Here is a 20,730-nt window from a genome sequence, read left to right as displayed (position 1 = left end):
ATTGGAAAATGAATCCTAGATCAAAGATAAGATTGTAAAATGGATCCTGAATCAAAGATAAGATGAAAATGGATCCTGGATATTAAATATGAATTGAAGAACGGATCCAGAATAATAGATGATTGAACCCTGGATATCTAATGAGATGATCCAGGTTCAGAAAACGAAATGGACCCTGGATATAGATAACAAAATGAATTGAATAAAAAGATCCAGGTCCAAAATAAAAAATGAATATCGGATATCAGATCCAATATTGGATCTAATGTCCAAATTGAAACATGAGTTGGATCTCAGATATAGATGTAATCTCATAAAAAGAATTGATCAGAGTCCAGACTAGAATTTGCTGAATTGCCACTCTAAGTAGAAATGACCAAGATCAGAAATGATGGGTGAAGAGTAACACTTGGAAGATAATGTTTGAAATGGGTTGAACTGGGTTCTAAGGTTTTTGAATTTAGGTGAACTAAAAAGACACTCTCTCAACTAGACTCTTAGACCAGGTGATTGAAAATAAACACAATTCTACATGAAATGATGAGACATTGACTATAGAGTGAAGTGAGTAACAAGAGTGTACTGGGTGTGAGCTAAAATGACACTTAACTATACTAAGGTGAACTAAATCTGTAACGACCCCAACTCATACCCTTTGAAAATAAGAAATATTTTTTTTTAAGAGTTGCGGAAAACTTCTCAGAGACCCGAAGTCCTTACAGTTTCAATTCCAACTGGATAGCCCAAACACCACAAACGAACTTACAACCATCATCCATACGAACCAAAACAATTTCTTTATTTATAAATAAGAGTAAATTTCAGAGACAATGTTTTATTCGACCGAAAATAAAACAACTGAAAAAGCAATGAAAAAAATAAAAGAAAGAGCCACTCTGTCCCCTGCTGAAGCTGTCAAGCCCAAGTATGACTCTCATCCATTCTCAATAGCCAGTCCAACCTCACTGCTCATCATTTTATGTGAAAAACCAACAAAGTAGGGTGTCAGAAACAAAATTCTGAGCACAACTACTTCTAAAGAAACCAGGCGAGACAAAGAACATGGATTAAATTTCGTATAATGATTTGAGAGAGTGCAGATATAACAATTTGCAGTATCTAACAATTTATACATGCGACATATTGCATATACTCACCAGTCGACAACAGTAAAGCAATACCATATATCAAGAACTAAATAACCAAACCTTGCAACATGCTTTTAGGAAGTAAATTACATACCACCACCATATCATGTCATGATATAGAGAACAATTCAATTATGCATGATCTAGTGCAGAACAAGAGAATGCATGAATTCCTTTATTATCTTACCTTTAAGTTCCCTTTTTCCTTTCCATATGCATGCCCTATTAAATGCATACAACTTTAGGTTCCTCTTTTTAGTTACCATTGCCCGCGGATACACCAAACGGGTACAATCCCCGAGGTTAAATAGGTTTCCAGGGTAGCTTAGCACACAATTTGTATTTTATTACTGGGTTCCAACTTAACCCTCGACCGAATCACCTTCAGAACATTAGATGTAATAACCACGATTTTTTTTTTAAAACTTAAGTGATTTGGGCCTGGGATCCAAGTCGTGGATCCGGGACCCATAAAGGGGTCTTTATATATATATTTATTTCGTAAAACCTATATGTACTTACATAAGTACAAAATTTTCAATTAGGCGAATTATTTAAGAGATAACTACGTATATAATGTATATATGAGCTTGGGATCCACATTTCGGATCCAATACCCAGATAGGATCCATATGGATATAGGTAAAATACCCTATATATTCGTATACCTGATTAAATACATATAAAAATATATATATATATTATATGAGTATTTTTAGGGGATCCACGATTGGATCCATTTGGATCCAATCCATGGATCCATACCAAGTGGGAGGCAAGGGTTCGGTCGGGTTTGGATCCTGAGCCGCAGTTTGCAGCCCCGGACCCGACCCTCTCGTTAAAAGAAAAAATTAAAATTTAATTTAAAAGCAAGAAGCGCTTGGACCCGGGTCGGACCCGACCCGGATCCGTAACCCGACAGGGTTTTTAAAACCCTATATCGGGCTGCATTCGTTTTAGAAGAGGGAAAGAGCAAGAATCGTGCCTAGGGCACGATTCCTGCTGTTTCTAAAGGGGGAAAGGAAGGAAGGGGGGGGGGGTCGGTTGGCGTAACCGATCCCCACCCATCTCGGCAAGAAGGGGGGGGGGGGGGGGGTTCGGCGATAAAAGGGAGGTGGAAGAGGGGGTCTCACCCTCTTCCCTCGTCTCCCTCGTTTCTCTCTCTCTCTCTCTCTCTCGTGTGGGCGTGTTTTGGGGAGGTGGAGGTCGCCGGAGAGCCGCAGCCACCGCAACCACGGTAGGTACCCTCGTCACAACAGCCGCAAGGGGGGATTTCAGCCGGCCCTACCCACGCGACTGCAGCCTTCGATCGCCGGAGAGATCTCCGGAAATTTCTTAAAAATGTACAGGTTTTTCTTTTGGGTTAAGTGAGGAAAACGAACATGGATTCAATTTCCATGAAGTATTTTAGTGTAAACCATGTGGGGGAGTAAATCTAAGCATTTACTCTACAATCCATGGATGAAATCCATGTGTTTCATGGTCTTTTTATTTGGTTATTTGAAACATTGTAGGTATGGATGCATTCTTATAGTAAAACAGATTTTTTATCTATGAAAAATATGGATTGTCATGTGTGTGGGTGTGGGTGTGTGTGTAGACGACAGGTCCAGCAGCTCTGAAAAATTAGCCTATGTTGATTGTTGCTAAATCAGTCGGTAGGTATTTACAAATTGACATGTCACACGGTCTGGTGTATGTTGGTATTTGTGTTTGGGTGAAACTGCCACAGTCTTGAATCATGGTAAAAAGAAAAGTAAAACTGTGTGGTGCTCTTGTTAAGAAATTGTTTTTCTGCTGTGGTAGAATTTTTGTTGGAGGTATAAACAGAACCTCACGAAATCCAGATTTGATGGCCTGTACAGTTGCTGTTCCATGACTTAATTGCTGATATGGTGGACAGCATGTTAAAAGATTTACGTGGTTAAAATTGTGAACAAACTCAGACCTATTTACATGCGCAGATTTCCTTTTTAGTATATTTAATTATAAAATACCTTGAATTCTTTGGGGTTAGCATGTTGGACATGGATTTAAATTGGCCACTTTTGTAGTTTCTGTATCTATACAGATTTAAAGTCCTCTTATACTAAATTTGATATGGTACATGTCCAGCTAAGCACAAGAGTCGGTTTGAACCGAGCTCTTGCTGGGTATGTCGGAACCAAGGGTACGACTGAAATTCAAAGGAAAAATGGGTTTGGATTTCGGGTTGGTCTATGGAGGGGGCTCCTGAATGAGTCTACTGCCCTGTCCTCAATCCTGTTTTACATTAGGATGGGTAGATCACAAATAGGATATATATATATATATATTAAGGATTTCAATTAATGTCTTATGAAGATTTTGGTTATCGGATTTCTCTAGTGATCTGATTATTCATAAGTTGCCTATGTTTCTATACATGAAATGATTTAGTTTATGTTTAATATACAAATTTAGTTACGTGTTGATTATGTTGTTAGTTTGGTTTCAATATATTGGCTGGGTCATTGCTTCTCAAATAAGACTACATTATACCTGTGTTAGTCCAGCTTTGCATGGTTATAAAATTTTTATATACTCATGTGTAAGTGGTCAATTGCTTCATAATTGTTAAATTGCTTAGTAGCATGATTGATCTATGTCATGCATCCTGTTATACCTATTTATAAGGTGATTAAGAGGCATATGGACGTGTAAAGATTGTTAGGCATACACCCATGTAATCTGTATGACACAAACATTATGGGTGTTCTCATAATTTAGCTAAACATGTAATCGTACATGCTGTTTTCCAAGGCTTAAACTAAATATTTTAAGGCTGAGTTAAATTGGCTTGTGTAAGGTTCAGTTCTTCTTGAAATTTTCATATTTATGCCTACCTGATATTCAGACCTATGTGTGTAAGAGTATGATATGTTTTGTTTTCCTGCATTTCACACATTAAGCTAAAATCAAAGTATTTGCTGCCAAGCTACATCTTATGCACATCGTACACTAACTTGACGTATTGACACGTGCACCACCACTTGAAGGTTCACATGCTGATTAAGATGTGTAATGTCATTAAAATGGGCATGTGACATGAACATGTATGTTAAAGCCTGCATTGACAGGCTAAATAAAAATCATACATGGGATATGAGCATGTGTATGGAATGAAAGCATGAAATTTAAATTAAAGTTGTGAACTCATGCATATGTATATGTATGTTATTGTTTCATGCACACCTTTAAATTGTCCTAAATGAATGCGTATTGAAAAACATGTGAAAAGAATGCATAAGTGGCATACTCTTTATGATTTTTGCTTATGCATGTAGTAATGATCAAATTGGATCATTAGGGGCTGGGTGAGCCTCGAGAACCAGTTGTTCTCTGTTTTAGTTATTTTGATGCATTGCAACAAATCAAATATAATATTATTGTTTTACCGCACTGTTCTATGTTGTCACGGGCGGTGGTCCCGTGAAAAGCTTAGCATGCTGATGTGCAAGCTTATGTTATTAATTCTGCATCTGAATTTGCAAATGTAAAAGAAATGAATTAATAACCAGATAAAAGAAAATAAAAAACAGTGTAATTCACTTTCTCCTTGATGTCCCTGCTTTAGCGTGAGAATCTTGGACATTGCGGTTTAGGGGAAACCGTGGGGATACAAAAACTCCGTGTGCGTTTTGTTGCCCCTGAACCCGATATTGAGGTTCTTCTCCTGGCCACGGTTTTAGGGAGAATCCAACACTTTACCCGGGAGTGGTGTGTTAGTCACATCTGTGAGTTTGTTTTGGTATACCAAGAAAGTGGCGCCACTGGATGCTGTTTTCCCTGGTGTCCCCGACTTTGGATGCTGTTTTCCAAGGTTCCGATGGATGGTGCTGTTTCCTGATATCGGTCGAGGGCTAAGTTTGGAACCCGGTAATAAAATACAAATTGTGTGTGAAGTTACCCCGGGAACCCTACTTGACCTCGGGGATTGTACCCGTTTGGTGTATCCGCGGGCAATGATAAATTAAAAAGAGGAACTTAAAGATTGTGTGCATTTAATAGGACATGCATATGGAAAGAGGAGAGCTTAAATGAAAGATAATATCGGTTCATGCATTATACATAAATCATGCATATTCTTGCTCTGCATTAGTTCATGCATGTTTACCTGTTCACTTGGTTGTTATACATTGATCATTGGAGGATGTTGATCTCTGTTGCATTTAATTTCCTTATTGATTAAGTTGTGATCAATGTTAATTACTTCGTGTTCCCTTATGTTCAATTCTGCATGAATGATTAATTGTCTTATGAATTGATTATAACCGTATTCCTCAAAATATTACATGGATCTTATTTATGCTCTTTTTCTTATTTGATTCATTAGGGAAACCTGTCTTTTTCTTATTTGATTCATTAGGGAAACCTGTACACAGAATTCTTCGGATTTCTGACCCTCTTCTTTTATTGGTTTTTCCCAAACACAGGTGATCAGCGAAATCGACTCGCTTCTGAGGGGATACGAGGGCCACATTTGTTTTAGACGGCTTCATTTACGGACAGAGTGGCTCTAGTGTTATTTTCTTTTAGTTCTTATTTACTCCAAGTTGTTATTTCACGTTTGACATTGAATATGACTCTTATTGATTCATTAATAAAAGAGTTCAGTTGGATTGGTTATGAATGATAAATGTAAGTTGGTTTGTGGTGTGTGGTTATCCAACTGAAATTGGAACTGTAGGGACCCCAGGTCTCTGAGAAGTTTTCCGCAACTCTTAGAAAAAAAAATATTCCGCATTTTTCAAAGGGTATGAATTGGGGTCGTTACATTAGACCTCTACATCTAATGTTGGGGATACAAGGGACACCCCACACCAACAAATGCCACTTTCTTGGTACCAAAACAATCACAACTGTGATCAACACACCACCCCCAGGTAAAGTGACAGACTCTTCCTAAAACCGTGACCAGTAGAAGGAACTTCAATATCGGGTTTAGGGAACAAAATTACAACACACAGAGTTTTTGTATCCTCACAGTCTTTCCAAGACCGTATCTGTAAGATCTCCATTCTCCATATGGAAGATCCCAAAACATATATTACATTGTTCTTTATTATGTTTTTAATTTACTTCAATTCTTTAAGTTCGTAACACCATATGCAAAAGTAAAGTGAAAACCCGCATCCTCCCTTGCGGGAACCCTTACGGAACTCCAGCCCGTGAGGACAACTAGAACAATGTAGTAGTGTACCATACCAACTTATGTGGTTTAAGTGATGCAGTAAAAAACTTATGTGAAAGGAAAACAAACCCACGGCTCTTCAGGCCGATGATGGTCTAATTAGGTCATCGGTGCATCACATAATAAAACCAAGTAGTGTTTATTCATAACACTAGGCCAATAGTGCCAAAAGCATGTGCACTCATGCAAACATAACCCAACCATATGCATGTCATCTCTCAATCATATGCATTTTCACTATGTGTGGTACCTACATCATATACGTGTATTAACCAATGCATATCACTTTTGAGTGTGAGTGTACATGTAAAATTTCACATATTCATCAAATATACATGCTCAAGAAGAAATATCAATGACTGAGTCATACTCATATTCATGATTACACAACCAGTATCATGAAATGCAAAAAGAGTAACATTTACACAACTACCGAGTAGAAGTGTAAACTTTGGCATATGCTAGGGAAGATGGTCGGGCTTACCAATCCCGGACCCCCATCCTTCTAGCTAAGCATTCCAGCATAGTCCCAAAGTCTGGGATTCTTGACATACACATAGGTATAGGTAGGTTCCAAAATTTTTCTTTGTTCAGATCAGAATTTTGATCATACACAAAATCCATTAAATCTGGACCAGTTTCGGGACCAACACAAACTGATTCATATCAATCAACAAGTAATCATATACTTCACTGATATACCAATACACAAGATTTTAAATGAACACATAGACTATTCAAGAATACAATGCCCAAAAGGGAAACAACAAAGGCAAATCACATCATGTATTTGATTTCAGATTTACGTGTCCTTTCTTCTTGAACAGGTTATATTGAACACTATTAAATATAACTGGCAACTCAAGTTATGATTCAAGAATCCCATACTGCATCCTACAGTTATGGATTTAAGCTACACTCAAGAACAAGCTTGTGCCACTTAATAAAACCATGTGCATAGCCAGCATGTCACGGTATAACAGTGGGTGCCAAACAGACAACAAGAAGAAAACAAGTAGTATATCTCTACATTCTTGACGTGCATCCATAACACGAATCCAACCCAGATCCAAAATCATACATTCAATCCAAGAATACACTACCCCCAAATGGAAGCAACAAAATTAAATGGAAGTCAGAAATCAAGATTTCCAACAGGAATATAGAAAATTTCATGCAGTTAACAGAAACAAGATTGAAATCAACACGTCAGGTCGACTGTATTCGTCAGCTTAAACAACATTTTCTTGTCAAACACAAGATCATAACATTTGGCAGAGACACAAGGAGAAAAACTCAAAAGATCGACTAACGACAATTTTGACCTTCATGTTATGTTCTACAAATCTACTACTAACAGGGTTACAGAAAAAAAACATTCAAGAACCTTCTTAAGCCTATCATGGAATGAAATGAAAATAGCGACATGCAAAAACTCAGGCCACCCGTGTTTCTCGTTTCCTAACTAGGAAACCCCCAAGTCCGGGGTATCCCTATAAGAAACTCGGGACCTCCACGGCTGGGGCCATCCACTACCCCAGCCGCCCCCCCCCCCCCCCCCCCCATCGGTCTGATTTGGGGATTTTACGGGCTAGGGTTAGACCAAAATAACCCCATTGATTCTTGAAAATCAAGAAAGTAGCCATCTAACGGATTTCCGTGGCTTCTCATCTCAAACCCTTACACGGAATCGAACCCTTGTTCGATCCCTCACCAAGATTCAATGAAGAACCGTAGGTGATTTTTCCGGTGGCCGGAGACAACTGTTGCAGGAGAATGCTGGCTGGTGTCGCTCCTCTCCACTGCTGTGAAGGGGAGTGCTCGAGGGGCCTTCGATGGCCCTAGATAGCCGAAGCTTTGCCGGTGACAGAGCCCCTTTCTTCGGCGTGGGCACAGAGAGAGAGAGAGAGAGAGAGAGAGAGAGAGAGAGAGAGAGAGAGAGAGAGAGAGAGAGTACCAACCTTTTGTGAAGAAGGAGGAGGCCCTCCGAAAGTGGCGGAAGCCGTTACCACATCTCCGGTTGCTGCGGCCCTTCCACCCCCCTCTCTTCCTTGTGATCGGGGTTAGGGTTCTCTCTGAACCCTAACACCTGTTTAAAAGAATCGGGCAACCCTTATCGGGTTGCCTTCTTAAAAACCCCTCCTTTTTATCGTGTCAAGTCATGGTTATTGGGTTCGGTTGAGCAAAGCACAACTGTTAACTTGACCAAGTTCAAAGAAGCCAAAATGAGTGGAGTTTCTTGAATGATATATATCATTAATCTAATTGGTTTAGAAATACCAATTACTTTAAGAGTTAATTGGGTTTAGGAAGGAAGACAAATCAATCCAAGAGTTTTATTTTTTGACTCAGTAAAGATTGGACGCAGCAACCTCTTATGCTTAGTGTAAGGCATCGAAAATTTACATGGCGAAGTCATAAGATCAAATAAAGATTATAGTTTCTTATGGCATCGAGACTTGAGTTTGATAGTATGGGGAGATCTGTTCTTAGTAGAGATGTCTTATTGGGCACAAATATCAATTAAATTACTGAACGGTATATTTTCTTGAGGGTTACTCATCCCCAATTTTTTTATGGATTAGAAGTCATCACAAATCTTGTGAGCTAGTGTAGCTTGACTATTTGAACTTGATTCATTTGTTCCAACTCTTAACCCATCTTGTGTGATGTGTGATGAATCAGTAGGGTAGTTGAAATAATTTTTTTGTGATCTTTTTATCATCTATTTATTCCTACTTTTCGTTTGTTTTTATTGGTATGTGATGATTTTTTCAGTGTTTTTAAAAAGGGATTTTTGCATTTTGTTCGATGAACAAGAAACACTTTCTAGAGTTCTGCCCCTTAAGTTGCTTTTACTTGTAAACCTTGTTCATCCCTATTAATATTATCATGCCTTGTGAAACATGTAAAATTTTCATGTGGATATTTACAATTTGAATGAATTTACTTTGTAAAGTATTCTTGATGTTCAGATAATACTTAAGAATGCCAGTGTCATTCATATTCTGGTTTTCAAAGATTTCTATAACTCTTGTTGAATATCTCTCCACTTTGTTCAGATTATGATTCTGGGAGTTTTGCCGAAGTATGTTAAATCTGGATCAGCCAACTATGCGAAGAATCTCTTAAGAGCAGTGGTTCTTCTTCAATATCTCCCAAGAATGTCTAGGTTTCTTCCTCTGCTCGCGGGACAGTCTCCAAGTGGCTTCATATTTGAGTCAGCATGGGCTAATTTTGTCATTAATCTTTTAATTTTTGTACTAGCTGGACATGTGGTTGGCTCTTGTTGGTACCTGTTTGGGTTACAGGTTGGTATTAATTTGAATACTCTTAGATGTGGTTGGTTCTTTCTGTGACTTGCTCAGCTTCTAGTTTGGTTTTAATTTAAATACTTTTGAATAGGTTTTCACTTAGTGAGGGTGCATGACGATGTGTTCAAATAAGGCATCATCTCTTCTAATTGTTTTATTTTAAACATTTATTCATTATTGTTTGTCTTCACATCATTTACTATAAGCTTGAGAAGGCTCCCTATACTATAGAAATGAACCAAGGATTTACTTTAAATATCAAGTTTCCTTATCCTGTCTGTCAATAGATTGTGAAAAGGATCTTAGTATTGTGACATACAACTGCATATGGTTGAATTTGAAATATTTGAAACTACTTGAGACCGGAATTTGAATGTCCTTCATATTACTTGAGGTCAGAGACAAACTTTTGTTGTTACATATCATTTTAGTCTGTCCCTGTTTCTTTCATGATGACCAACCTTGCTCTTTTGAACCAGGGATTTACTTTAAATGTCAAGTTTCCTTCTGTCTGTAGATAGATTGTGAAAAGGATCTTAGTATTGTGACATACAACTGCATATTGTTGAATTTGAAATATTTGAAACTACTTGAGACCTGAATTTGGATATCCTTCATATTACTTGAGGTCAGAGGCAAACTTTTGTTGTTACATACCATTTAAGTCTGTCCCTGTTTCTTTCATGATGACCAGCCTTGCTCTTTTGTTGTTTGTTCTTACATTAATATCATTTCTCATAAATGTGTAATAATCTTCTCTCTCTCTCTATATATATATATATGTATGTATATAAAATTTAAAAAATGATTATTAAAACAAATGACATGGTTTAAAGTTAAGTCACCAATCTTCTTGAGGAAAATTGCTAATCAAGAAATTCTTTTGGTGCTAAAAAATACAGTAGATTTCTTTCTGTTTCTTGTACATCCTCATTCTTTAGTGCTGAGGAATATATGAGTACATAACCCTTTGCTAATTGCAATTTTTGAACTTATGTTTGGAAAGTTGCAAGGGTGCTGGGGTTGACAAGCCGTCACCCTTTGCTTGCAGGATTCAATTTAGAAAAAGAAGAAAAGGCTGGTTCCAGCCAAGAAAGATCAGTACCAGTCCATCTAGAGATAGCACTCCAAGTTAACATCAGTGAGAACTGAGAATAAGTTTGTTGTCAGGGAGATGCTAAAAGAGACTCCCTGAATGTGTGGCTGTCCCCTATGTCACATGGGTACGGGTACAGAGGGTTGACATGGCAATTTCAAAAAATGTGGGTATGGGGACACAGCTATATATATAATTATATATAGTGTGGGTCCAATGTAAGATCCATATAATAGTTTATAAATCCAATGCAGTTTTTAGTAAAAAAAGACAGTTTTTAGTAAAAAATTAATTTTATTGATGTTTTTAATAAATGTGAGAAGACTGATATTTGGTAAAGAAAAGGGTTAACTGATATTTTCTATAAAAAAGTAAAAAAGGTAAATACTAAAAAATTAGATGGGTATAAAAAAAGAGGGAGAGAGGGCCATTTGTTCCACTGCCTCTCTCTCTTTGCGGGTCTGAAACCAAAGAAGGGAGATTGGAGTCCGAAGATGGGGGAGAAGAAAAATGTTTCTCTCACCTTCTTTCTTTCCGTTTCCTCCTCCTCTTCTTCTCTTTCACCTTGTTCCTTCTTTCTTTCTCTTTCCTCTTATTCTTCTTCTTCTTCTCTCTCACCTTCTTCCTTTCTATTTCCTCCTCTTCTTCTTCTTCTCTCTCACCTTCTTCCTTTCTATTTCCTCCTCTTCTTCTTCTTCTTCTTCTTCTCTTTCTCTCACCTTCTTTCTCTTTTCTCTTCTCTCTCGACGAGATAGAGAGAGAACAAAATGGGGGAAGACGAGATAGAGAGAGAAAGGGGGTAAACGAGAGGGGGTTAGGGCACGGGGAGAGAGCCAAGAGAGAGGGTTTTCATCAGGGGATTTGAAACTCTATACATTCAAAACCAAATAGATAAAAAAGAAATACAATTTTAATAATTTAGAGTTTATAAATTTCAAGGAAACCCTTATACAAAATTACAAAAATGTCCCAAGGGGCTAAACGTTAGGGAAAGAGTTTCATCTTGATATCATCACGTCATTGTGCCTTCACTTATCGTACTGACCTAATCATCACCTGTACCCATAAGACGGGTCAGTTTCATGAAAAACTGGTAGGTGCATAAGTAAGATAATAAAGAACAAATCTAGCATAAACATTTAATTTATACATGATACTCAATTCAACAAGTAATGTGAACATGTATAGCTTTGTTTCTATATTAGCTGGCTTGCGGGTACGCACAGACACGAATCATAGAAACAACTGAGACCAGTGTTATTAAAAACGCGCCTCAAGGCGCAAAAAGCACGCCTCGCCTCAAGGCGAGGGGCTTTAAGCCTTGAGGCACACGTACAAAGCACAAAATCCTCGAGGCGTGCGCCTCATACGCCTTGAGGTGCACGCCTTGAGGCGAGGCGCACGCCTCATGCTGAGGCATACACGCCTTAAGTTTTCATGGTCAAATGAGGGTCAAAGCCCTCATTTGACCACAACATAGGGTTTCGGCTTCACGCACGCTCTCCCTCTCCTCTCCCACTCGCTTTCCCTCTCCTCTCTCACTCGCTCTCCCTCTCTTCACGCTCCTCCTTCACGCACGTTCTCCCTCTCCTCTCCCACTCACTCTCCCTCTCTTCACGCTTTTCCTCGGCAATAGCGTTCGCCTTCCACGTCGCCCTCAACAATTTCAACTCCGGCGATTACTACGACTGCCACGATGCCCTCGAAGCGATCTGGAACGATGCAGAGGAACCCATCAGAACCATCGTGCACGAAATTCTTCAATGCGCCGTTGGATTCCACCATCTGTTCAACCAGGTTTTTATCTTTCTTTACTGTTTGGAATTTTCAGTTTGTGATGATACGCTTAATTCATTATTTTCATAAAAAAAATGTTTGGATTTTCATTTTGTGACATTATTGGTATTGACATCGTTATCTGGTAATTTTAGTCATTACTTACTGATTCTTGTTGTCTTTGTTGTTTATTTGGATACTTGACTTAGAATCCACCTTTTGAACTACATTTTTAAATTCTTCAGATTTCGGAATCTGGTATGTCCGAGAGTTGAGATATCCATTCATGCGAGAATTGGAAAGGCATGGGATTTGGGCATTTTTGTGGAATGACCTGGGTATCAGTGTCCAGTTTTTAAACTAAACCGATAAGATATCTCAGAGTTGGTACTTGGTACTGAGTTCCGATTCTGAAAAACAGAATTTCAGGAATCTGCCCAGTTGTTTCAATTGTTTGGTTAGAAGAACAAGAACACCGTTGATTTATAAGAACTTTATGTGGGTGGGGGGAAATAATGTAATTCTTGGAGTGTTTATGATCTTTTGTATAAAGGTTGGGTTACAATACTTGCTTGAGGAAGTTCGATGTAATACCTTGATCCGTTCTCATCCTCCTTCAGCGTGTAACTTGTATCACTAAGTAAGAATAGCGTGTAACCGTTCTCATTCTCCTTCAATGACATGATCATAGCTTTTGTTGAAGACAGGTGGTTTTAAGTGACGTTCTTTTATATTTAATGCTATTTGTAATTTTGCCTTTATTATGGACTTGGCTGTAATTATTTCTTTAAGCCTCTCTCTATTTAACATAGAGAGAGACCCTAATAACAAGTATCGAGTCCTCTCTTCCTGTGCAGCCGTCTCTCTCTCTCTCTCTCCCTCTCTCTCTCTCTCTCTCTATCTAGGGTTCGGTGCATCTTCTACATGGTATCAGAGCCTAGCCGATCGTGGGAGAGTGATCGATAGCCGATCGTGATCGTGGGAGCATGATCGAGTGTGATCAAAGCACAGTCGATCGTGATCAAACTTCTATCTAATGAAACTATTTCTCCAATCAGGTCAGCGATTAAAATTATTTTTTAAGATCTGATGAAAGATCTGGGCGTGCTGCTGGTCGTGGATGCTTGCTGTGGGTTTGGTAGCTTTTCGGGTTTTTTTTTTTCGTGACTACCTGTTGCCAAGTTTCTTCTTCGCTGTGAGTTCCTGCCGTGGTTCTTTGTTGCCGAGTCTTATTTCATTCCAGGTTGACTCTGCTGTTGGTAAGTGTTGACGAATGTTGGTTATTTCATTCCCTGGTGAGTCTGCGGTTGCTGTTGGTGATTCTGCATATGTTTGGGCCTTGTTTTTTTGTGATTTCATGGCGTGAGATCTTGATATCGTGGACATGGGTACAATTTGCACTGAACCACGTTAGCTCCTGTGTGTTAATCTATTTGCTTTCTGATCTGCCGTGAATGTGTGAAAGATATCAGTGCTTCTATCCTGACATTTCAGCCGTGAATGTGTTAATCTATCAATGTTTTGATTTCAGCCATGACACCCTGATATTTGGGCCCTGAGTGTTTTTCTGTATCGAGAGTTCATGTTGCGACTTCCTAGTTTTTTGAAGAAACAACAATCAAACAAGTAGTGGTGTTGCTTGTGATTGAAAAATGACTGATTGACGAGTTGTATATGTCCGAGGAGCAGCCCATGTTATGAACCAGGTTCTGCGTATGCAGAGTTATGTTGGTCGTGATTCACTGACGTGCTGAAAATTTTTTTTATGGTTGTGGGCTGTTGTCCCTTACTGTAGTGAGTTTTTTTTGTGTGTGAACAGTTGCTGATTGTCATATCGGTTGATGTGTGGGTGGTACACGTGTTTCCTTGAGTTGATTGGAGTCTGTCTAGTTTTTTTTACTGAACCAGAAGTATGGCTGAAACTTCGAAAGGTGATTCAAAATTGGAAAATATTGGAGAATATAAAGCTTTTGCCAATCTATTTTCGTACGGCTCGTCTGTAAGGTTGAATGAAACTAACTATGCTAGGTGGCCCAGAACATTTATGATGTCGGTATCTGGACATCGTAGAAAACATGTCTTGTTGGAAGACGAACCCAATGAAAAGGTGGGAAAATATGTTACCTGGAATGAAGATAATGACATAGTTATGTCATGGATTATGAATAGTGTCGAACCTCATATTGCAGATGGTTTAATTTACTATAATACAGCCAGACAGATGTGGGACAATCTTCGAGATACGTACTCACAAGAGACTAATGTGAGTCGTATCCTGCAAGTTGAACAGAAAATATATAATTTACAGCAGGGAGATCAAACCTTGGCTCAGTACTATGCCTCCGTAAAAGCTGCCTTTGAAAGACTTAATGCTCACAGACCTCTCTGCTGTTCGAAACAAAAGGATCATCAAGAACAAACTATGGTTGCTCAGTTTCTTACAGGTTTATCTTCAGAATTCTCTGTTGCAAAAATCCAAATGTTGACTGGTTCAGATGTACCTACTCTTGCTGAGGCATATAATCGTCTGAGTAGACTTGCGATCTCTCTTCCACATTCTCAGTCTGTGACTCAGTCATCTGCTTTAGTTGTCTCATCTGGTTATGGGCGTGGAAATTTTCAGAACATCAGAGGACGAGGTCGCGGACGAGGTGTGGGAGGCAGAGGAAAACTTTAATGTACATTTTGTGGAAAATCTAGACATTTAGAAGATCATTGCTGGGATAAGCATGGCCGGCCAATCCCCTCTTCATCAAAGTCATATGCTCCTAAAGCCAATGTTACTACTCTCGAGGCAACAAAGGCACAGGAAAATATCTCTGCAAATGAAAGTAGTATCACCCTTAGTCGTGCGGAATATGATGAGCTGATAGCTCTTCGACCTTTGAGTTTCACCCCTCCTGTAGCTGGTGTTGCCTATTCAACCGGAAATCATCTTCATTCGACTGATAGTAAGTGGGTTATTGACTCTGGTGCATCCAGCCATTTGTGTGGAAATTCACGTGTCTTTTCAGATCTAAAGGATATTAAGGCTCAACTTGGAGTCTCATTAGCCGATGGGAGCTCCTCCCCGGTTGTTGGTCAGGGAAATATTTCTATATCCTCCTCATTACAGTTGAAAAATGCTCTTCATGCTTCAAACTTTCCTCAAAGTTTACTCTCTGTTAGTTGCCTTATAAAAGAACAAAACAATAGAGTAATATTTGATCCAATGGGTTGTAATTTTCAGGATTTGTTGACGGGGAAGAAGATTGGTGGAGGCTATGAAGAAAATGGAATTTACTACTTACATCATTCAATGGGTACTGTTCATGCTGCAGTGGAACATTCATTCAGTCCTGTTCAGTGGCATCGTCGTCTTGGTCATCCTTCATTGTCAAAGCTTCGGTCGGTCTTTCCTCAGATTCCTTCCACCACATCATTTCAGTGTGAAGCATGTCAGCTGGGCAAGCATCATCGAAGTTCATTCCTATCGAGTCAGAGTCAGTCTAGTAATAAAGTCTTTGAACTTCTTCATGCAGATGTATGGGGTCCTAGTAAGATTCCTACTAGGACTCAGTGTCGATATTATCTAGTTATTGTTGATGATTTCTCTAAGTTGTCATGGGTGTTTTTAATAAAGGAACGATCTGAAGTTCCAAGTATTCTCCAATCTTTAATTCTTGAAATAAAAACTCAGTTTGAATCTATTGTCAAGATTGTTCGCACTGATAATGCTCTCGAGTTTAAATCAAAAGGTCTGTTACAATTTTACCAAGATAATGGCATCCAACCCCAAACTTCCTGTGCCTATTCATCTCAACAAAATGGGGTGGCTGAGCGAAAACATCGTCACCTGCTTGATGTTGCCAGGACCATAATGATTCAATCCAATGTTCCTGCGTTATACTGGGGTGATGTGATTACAACTGCTTGCTATCTGATCAACCGCATACCTTCATCTTCTGTGGGTGATCAAATTCCAATTCATATCCTAAAACCCAATACCCCCCTCTTCTCCCTCTCGCCCAAAGTATTTGGATGTGTTTGTTTTGTACACAAACTTGGCCCTGACCATGATAAATTAGCTGCTCAAGCTACAAAATGCATATTTATAGGTTATCCCAAAAATCAAAAGGGATATCAATGTTATGATCCTACTTCTCGCCGAGAGTATGTCAGTGCGGATGTCTCTTTCTTGGAATCCACTCCATATTACTCTAGTACCGGTTCCCCGCTACAGGTTGATCCAGTTGAGTCTTGTCCATTACCTATACCTCCTTTTCCTTTGGAATCCGTATCCTCATTCCCGAACCAACCTTCATCCTCTTCTAGATTTCATAATCCTCCATTGGTATATGTGCGTAGAGATCCACCTTCGTAAGTGCCTTCATCTTCTTCTTCCCCTGAGGTAAGTTCTACTGACAATAGTGATCTTCATGATGCTGATAATAGACCTATTGCTCTACGAAAGGGGACACGACAATGTACCTTATATCCCATATCTCATTTTGTCTCTACTGCCAGAATTAGAAATCAGATGAAATCTTTTATTTCAGCCTTATCTGCTGAAACTATTTCTCTGAACTATCAGCAGGCAGAGCTTGATACTCGCTGGAAGCTGGCTATGCAAGAAGAAATGGATGCTTTAATATCTCAGCATACATGGGATCTAGTTGATTCCCCAGCAGATGCCGACATTGTTGGATGTAAATGGGTATATACCATAAAATACAAATCTGATGGTTCTATTGAAAGGTACAAGGCCAGATTAGTTGCAAAAGGGTACACTCAGACATATGGTATTGATTTCTTTGAGACTTTTTCTCCTTTTGCACTGATGGGTACCATTCGTCTTGTTCTCTCAGTAGCTGTTCAGCATGGTTGGAACTTGTACCAATTAGATGTGAAAAATACATTTCTATATGGGGATTTATCTGAGACCGTTTACATGCAACAACCTCCAGGATTCACGGTTGAGGGGGAGTGTCAGAAGGTGTGTAGATTGAAAAAGGCGATTTATGGCTTGATATAAAGTCCTCGTGCATGGTTTTAAAAGTTGTTTAAAGTGATGTCACGCTTTGGCTTTAATAGGTCAGCAGCAGATCATACACTATTTATAAAGAAAACTAGCTCTGGCATAGTTGTTATGGTGGTATATGTGGATGACATCATTCTTACATGAGATGATGTGAAAGCTATTGAAGCCACAAAGGCTCATCTTCAAAAACACTTTGTTACAAAAGACCTTAGTTTACTCAGGTATTTTCTGGGTATAGAAGTTGCCAGGAGCCGTGAATGGATGGTTTTGTCTCAACGGAAGTATATTCTTTACTTATTAAAGGAAACAGGAATGTTGGGAGCTAAACCAGGAAATATTCCCATGGACCATAAAGTTCAGTTGTTTGAAGAAGGGTCAAAACTGGTTGATAGCAAAAGCTATCGCTCCCTAGTAGGGAAGCTACTGCATGTAATTGTGACCAGGCCGGATATTGCTTTAGCAGTAAGCAAAGTTAGCCAATTTATGGACAAGCCAACTGAGGTACACTGGAATGCAACTATTATGATTCTCAGATATCTAAAATCTTCACCTGGAAAGGGGTTATTGTTCAGGAAAGGTGGAACTCTGAAGATAGTGGCCTATTCTGATGCTGACTATGCAGGATCTGTAGTAATAGAAAATCTACCACAGGATTCTGTGTGTTTCTGGGAGACAACTTGATCTCTTGGAGAAGTAAGAAACAAAATGTGGTTTCTAGGTCGAGTGCAGAATCAGAATATCGGGCTATGGCCCAAACAACTGCTGAATTGATGTGGGTTCGTATTGTTCTTCATGATCTTCAGGTGAAGGTTTCCTCTCCCATGACCATGATGTGCGATAACAAAGCTGCAACATATATAGCGAACAATCCTGTATTTCATGAGAGAGCAAAGCACATTGAGGTTGATTGCCACTATGTAAGGGATATGGTTCAAGCTGGTCATATCACTACCAGCTATCTAAAGTCGGAAGACCAAGTTGCAGATATGTTTACAAAACCTCTTGCTAGACCAAATTTCTCAAAATGTTTTGACAAACTGAGCATGATTGATATCTATGCTCCAGCTTGAGGGGGAGTGTTGAAGACAGGTGGTTTTAAGTGACGTTCTTTTATATTTAATGCTATTTGTAATTTTGCCTTTATTATGCACTTGGCTGTAATTATTTCTTTAAGCCTCTCTCTATTTAACATAGAGAGAGACCCTAATAACAAGTATCGAGTCCTCTCTTCCTGTGGAGCAGTCTCTCTCTCTTCTCTCTCTCTATCTAGGGTTCGGTGCATCTTCTACAGCTTTTTTAAGTTAATTTTTTTTTAGGCTTACGCTTTACGCCTCGCCTTAGATTTTGGTGGAGCGCCTCACTACGCCTCAACGCTTTTCACAACACTGGCTGAGACTAATTCAGGGGTTTATTATGCCATATATTTTCGATATCCTAGGTAGCTAGCTGAGTCCGCTCCTAAGGAGACGGCCAGTGACCGAAAAAGAATTCTTTGAAGGCATACGTAGCAAGGGATGCATTTAACTTCTGCAGAAGTTTATGGGATTTACCACCTAGGATAATTTTTGGTAGTCCCATCCTCTAACTCCGATGACTGGGGACGCCGAGTCATTTGCCCGAGGGGTGGTTGTTAACAACCTGTCCATTAGAGTTTTTGTACCATCCAATCCTCTCCCTTAATGGAAAACAACGAGTCAAATGAGTGCGTCAGGTTTTATTTAACTGAAGACTCATTTTGCATGCTCTGGTCTTTCAAACCCACTTGAGCATCTTGCCTGTGAAGGCGATAAAAAAGCGTGTTTAGTGTCTGATTATCATATCAGACCCGAGTTCATCAGACTCGAGTTCCTTGTTTGTTATTAATGTTCAGTTTGTATAGCCTTTTTATATTCGGATTTGGATATTATACCAGACACGGATCCATGCTATAAACTTACACATAAATACATTGTTTAGGTCACGATTTCAGTATTGAAATCGTGACAGCCGCAACCTCTCTTCTCTTCTCTTTCTCACAAAACATGTACAAAAGAAAAACTCACATGGTATCAGAGCCACGATGCACGTAGGGTTTGAAGTGGCTTCTAAAAGGTGCGATCTGGCTATTTTAATCAAGAAAGGTTCTTATTCCTTCCACCTCTTCTCTTCGGTTTTTTTTGAAAGGATTCACGTTTCACGTGAATCCCTAAAATCAACCCATCTGTTTCTTTGTCTGGAACATTCAGATCTGTTTGTGCTTTTGCACCAGATCTGAATCACCTTCTGCATTCACGTGAAACCAAGTTTAAATTTAGTTCAATGTGAGTTGTTCAGAACTTATCGTGTTAATCATAAACCCCATAAATATATGGATCTGGTTCTCCTTTTGAATCCGAAATTTTTTTATCACTAGTTTCTCGAAAGTTGCACAACCGCAAAAAAAAAAGGCGGGCGATCAACAAATCTCTCTGGCTGTAGACTGGGCACTTCGTGAATACTCTTGTTAAAATTCTTTTCTTCATGGATCTTCACTCTTCTCCATCCAATCTTTCTTCGAGTTTTCTCAATCAACTTGTTTCTGAAAAGTTAACCACCTCAAACTTCTTGATTTGGAAGAGACAAATCATTCACTTTATAAGGAGTCAAGGTCTCTTAGGTCACCTGGATGGAACCACTCCGGTCCCACTAGAATTTGTTACGAGAGAAGAAAAAGATGACAAAGGGGTAAGTTCAGTTGTGTATGTCAAAATTGTAGAGTACCTTAACTGGGAAAGGAAAGATCAGTCAGTGGTTGCGTATATCACTTCTACCCTGTCCCAAGAGGTCCTTGTTGCAATTCCCGACAATTGTACAGCTCTGCAACTTTGGGAGAAATTGGTTCAAACATATTCACAAGTTTCACAGACAAGAATGGTTTTTCTCAAGAGGGAATTTCAGATGCTGAGAAAAGATTCCATGACCATCATGGAATATCTGAACAAGATGAAGACTATCACAAACCAACTTGCAGTTATAGGATGTGCGGTGAGTGACAGTGATATGGTGCAACAGACTCTGAGTGGATTGGGATCCGACTACAATATGATCGTCACTTCACTATTGTGTCTGCCTGCCCTTCCTACCTTTGATGAGTTACGAGCTAAATTGATTCAGTATGAGATGACTCTAAAAGGTTTTTTTGAAGA

The 20,730-nt window shown here is 39.1% G+C and overlaps 1 protein-coding gene across 6 annotated transcripts in view; it reads left to right on the top strand.

The window, feature by feature from the left end:
- The window catches only part of LOC149846942 (putative cyclic nucleotide-gated ion channel 20, chloroplastic), a 206,395-nt gene that overhangs the window by 51,978 nt on the left and 133,687 nt on the right, over nucleotides 1-20,730 (top strand). For all 6 annotated transcript variants that reach the window (XM_089996678.1, XM_089996677.1, XM_089996676.1 and 3 more), the window contains one exon: nucleotides 9,423-9,671. In XM_089996678.1, coding sequence (XP_089852804.1) covers nucleotides 9,423-9,671 — 249 coding nt within the window. The remainder of the gene's footprint in view (nucleotides 1-9,422; nucleotides 9,672-20,730) is intronic.

This window comes from Nuphar pumila, chromosome 2, assembly GCF_984573655.1.
Source record: "Nuphar pumila chromosome 2, dmNupPumi1.hap1.1, whole genome shotgun sequence".
Taxonomy (NCBI): domain Eukaryota; kingdom Viridiplantae; phylum Streptophyta; class Magnoliopsida; order Nymphaeales; family Nymphaeaceae; genus Nuphar; species Nuphar pumila.
The sequence above is the reverse complement of the archived record's forward strand: the minus strand, read 5'-3'. Positions and strand labels throughout refer to the sequence as shown.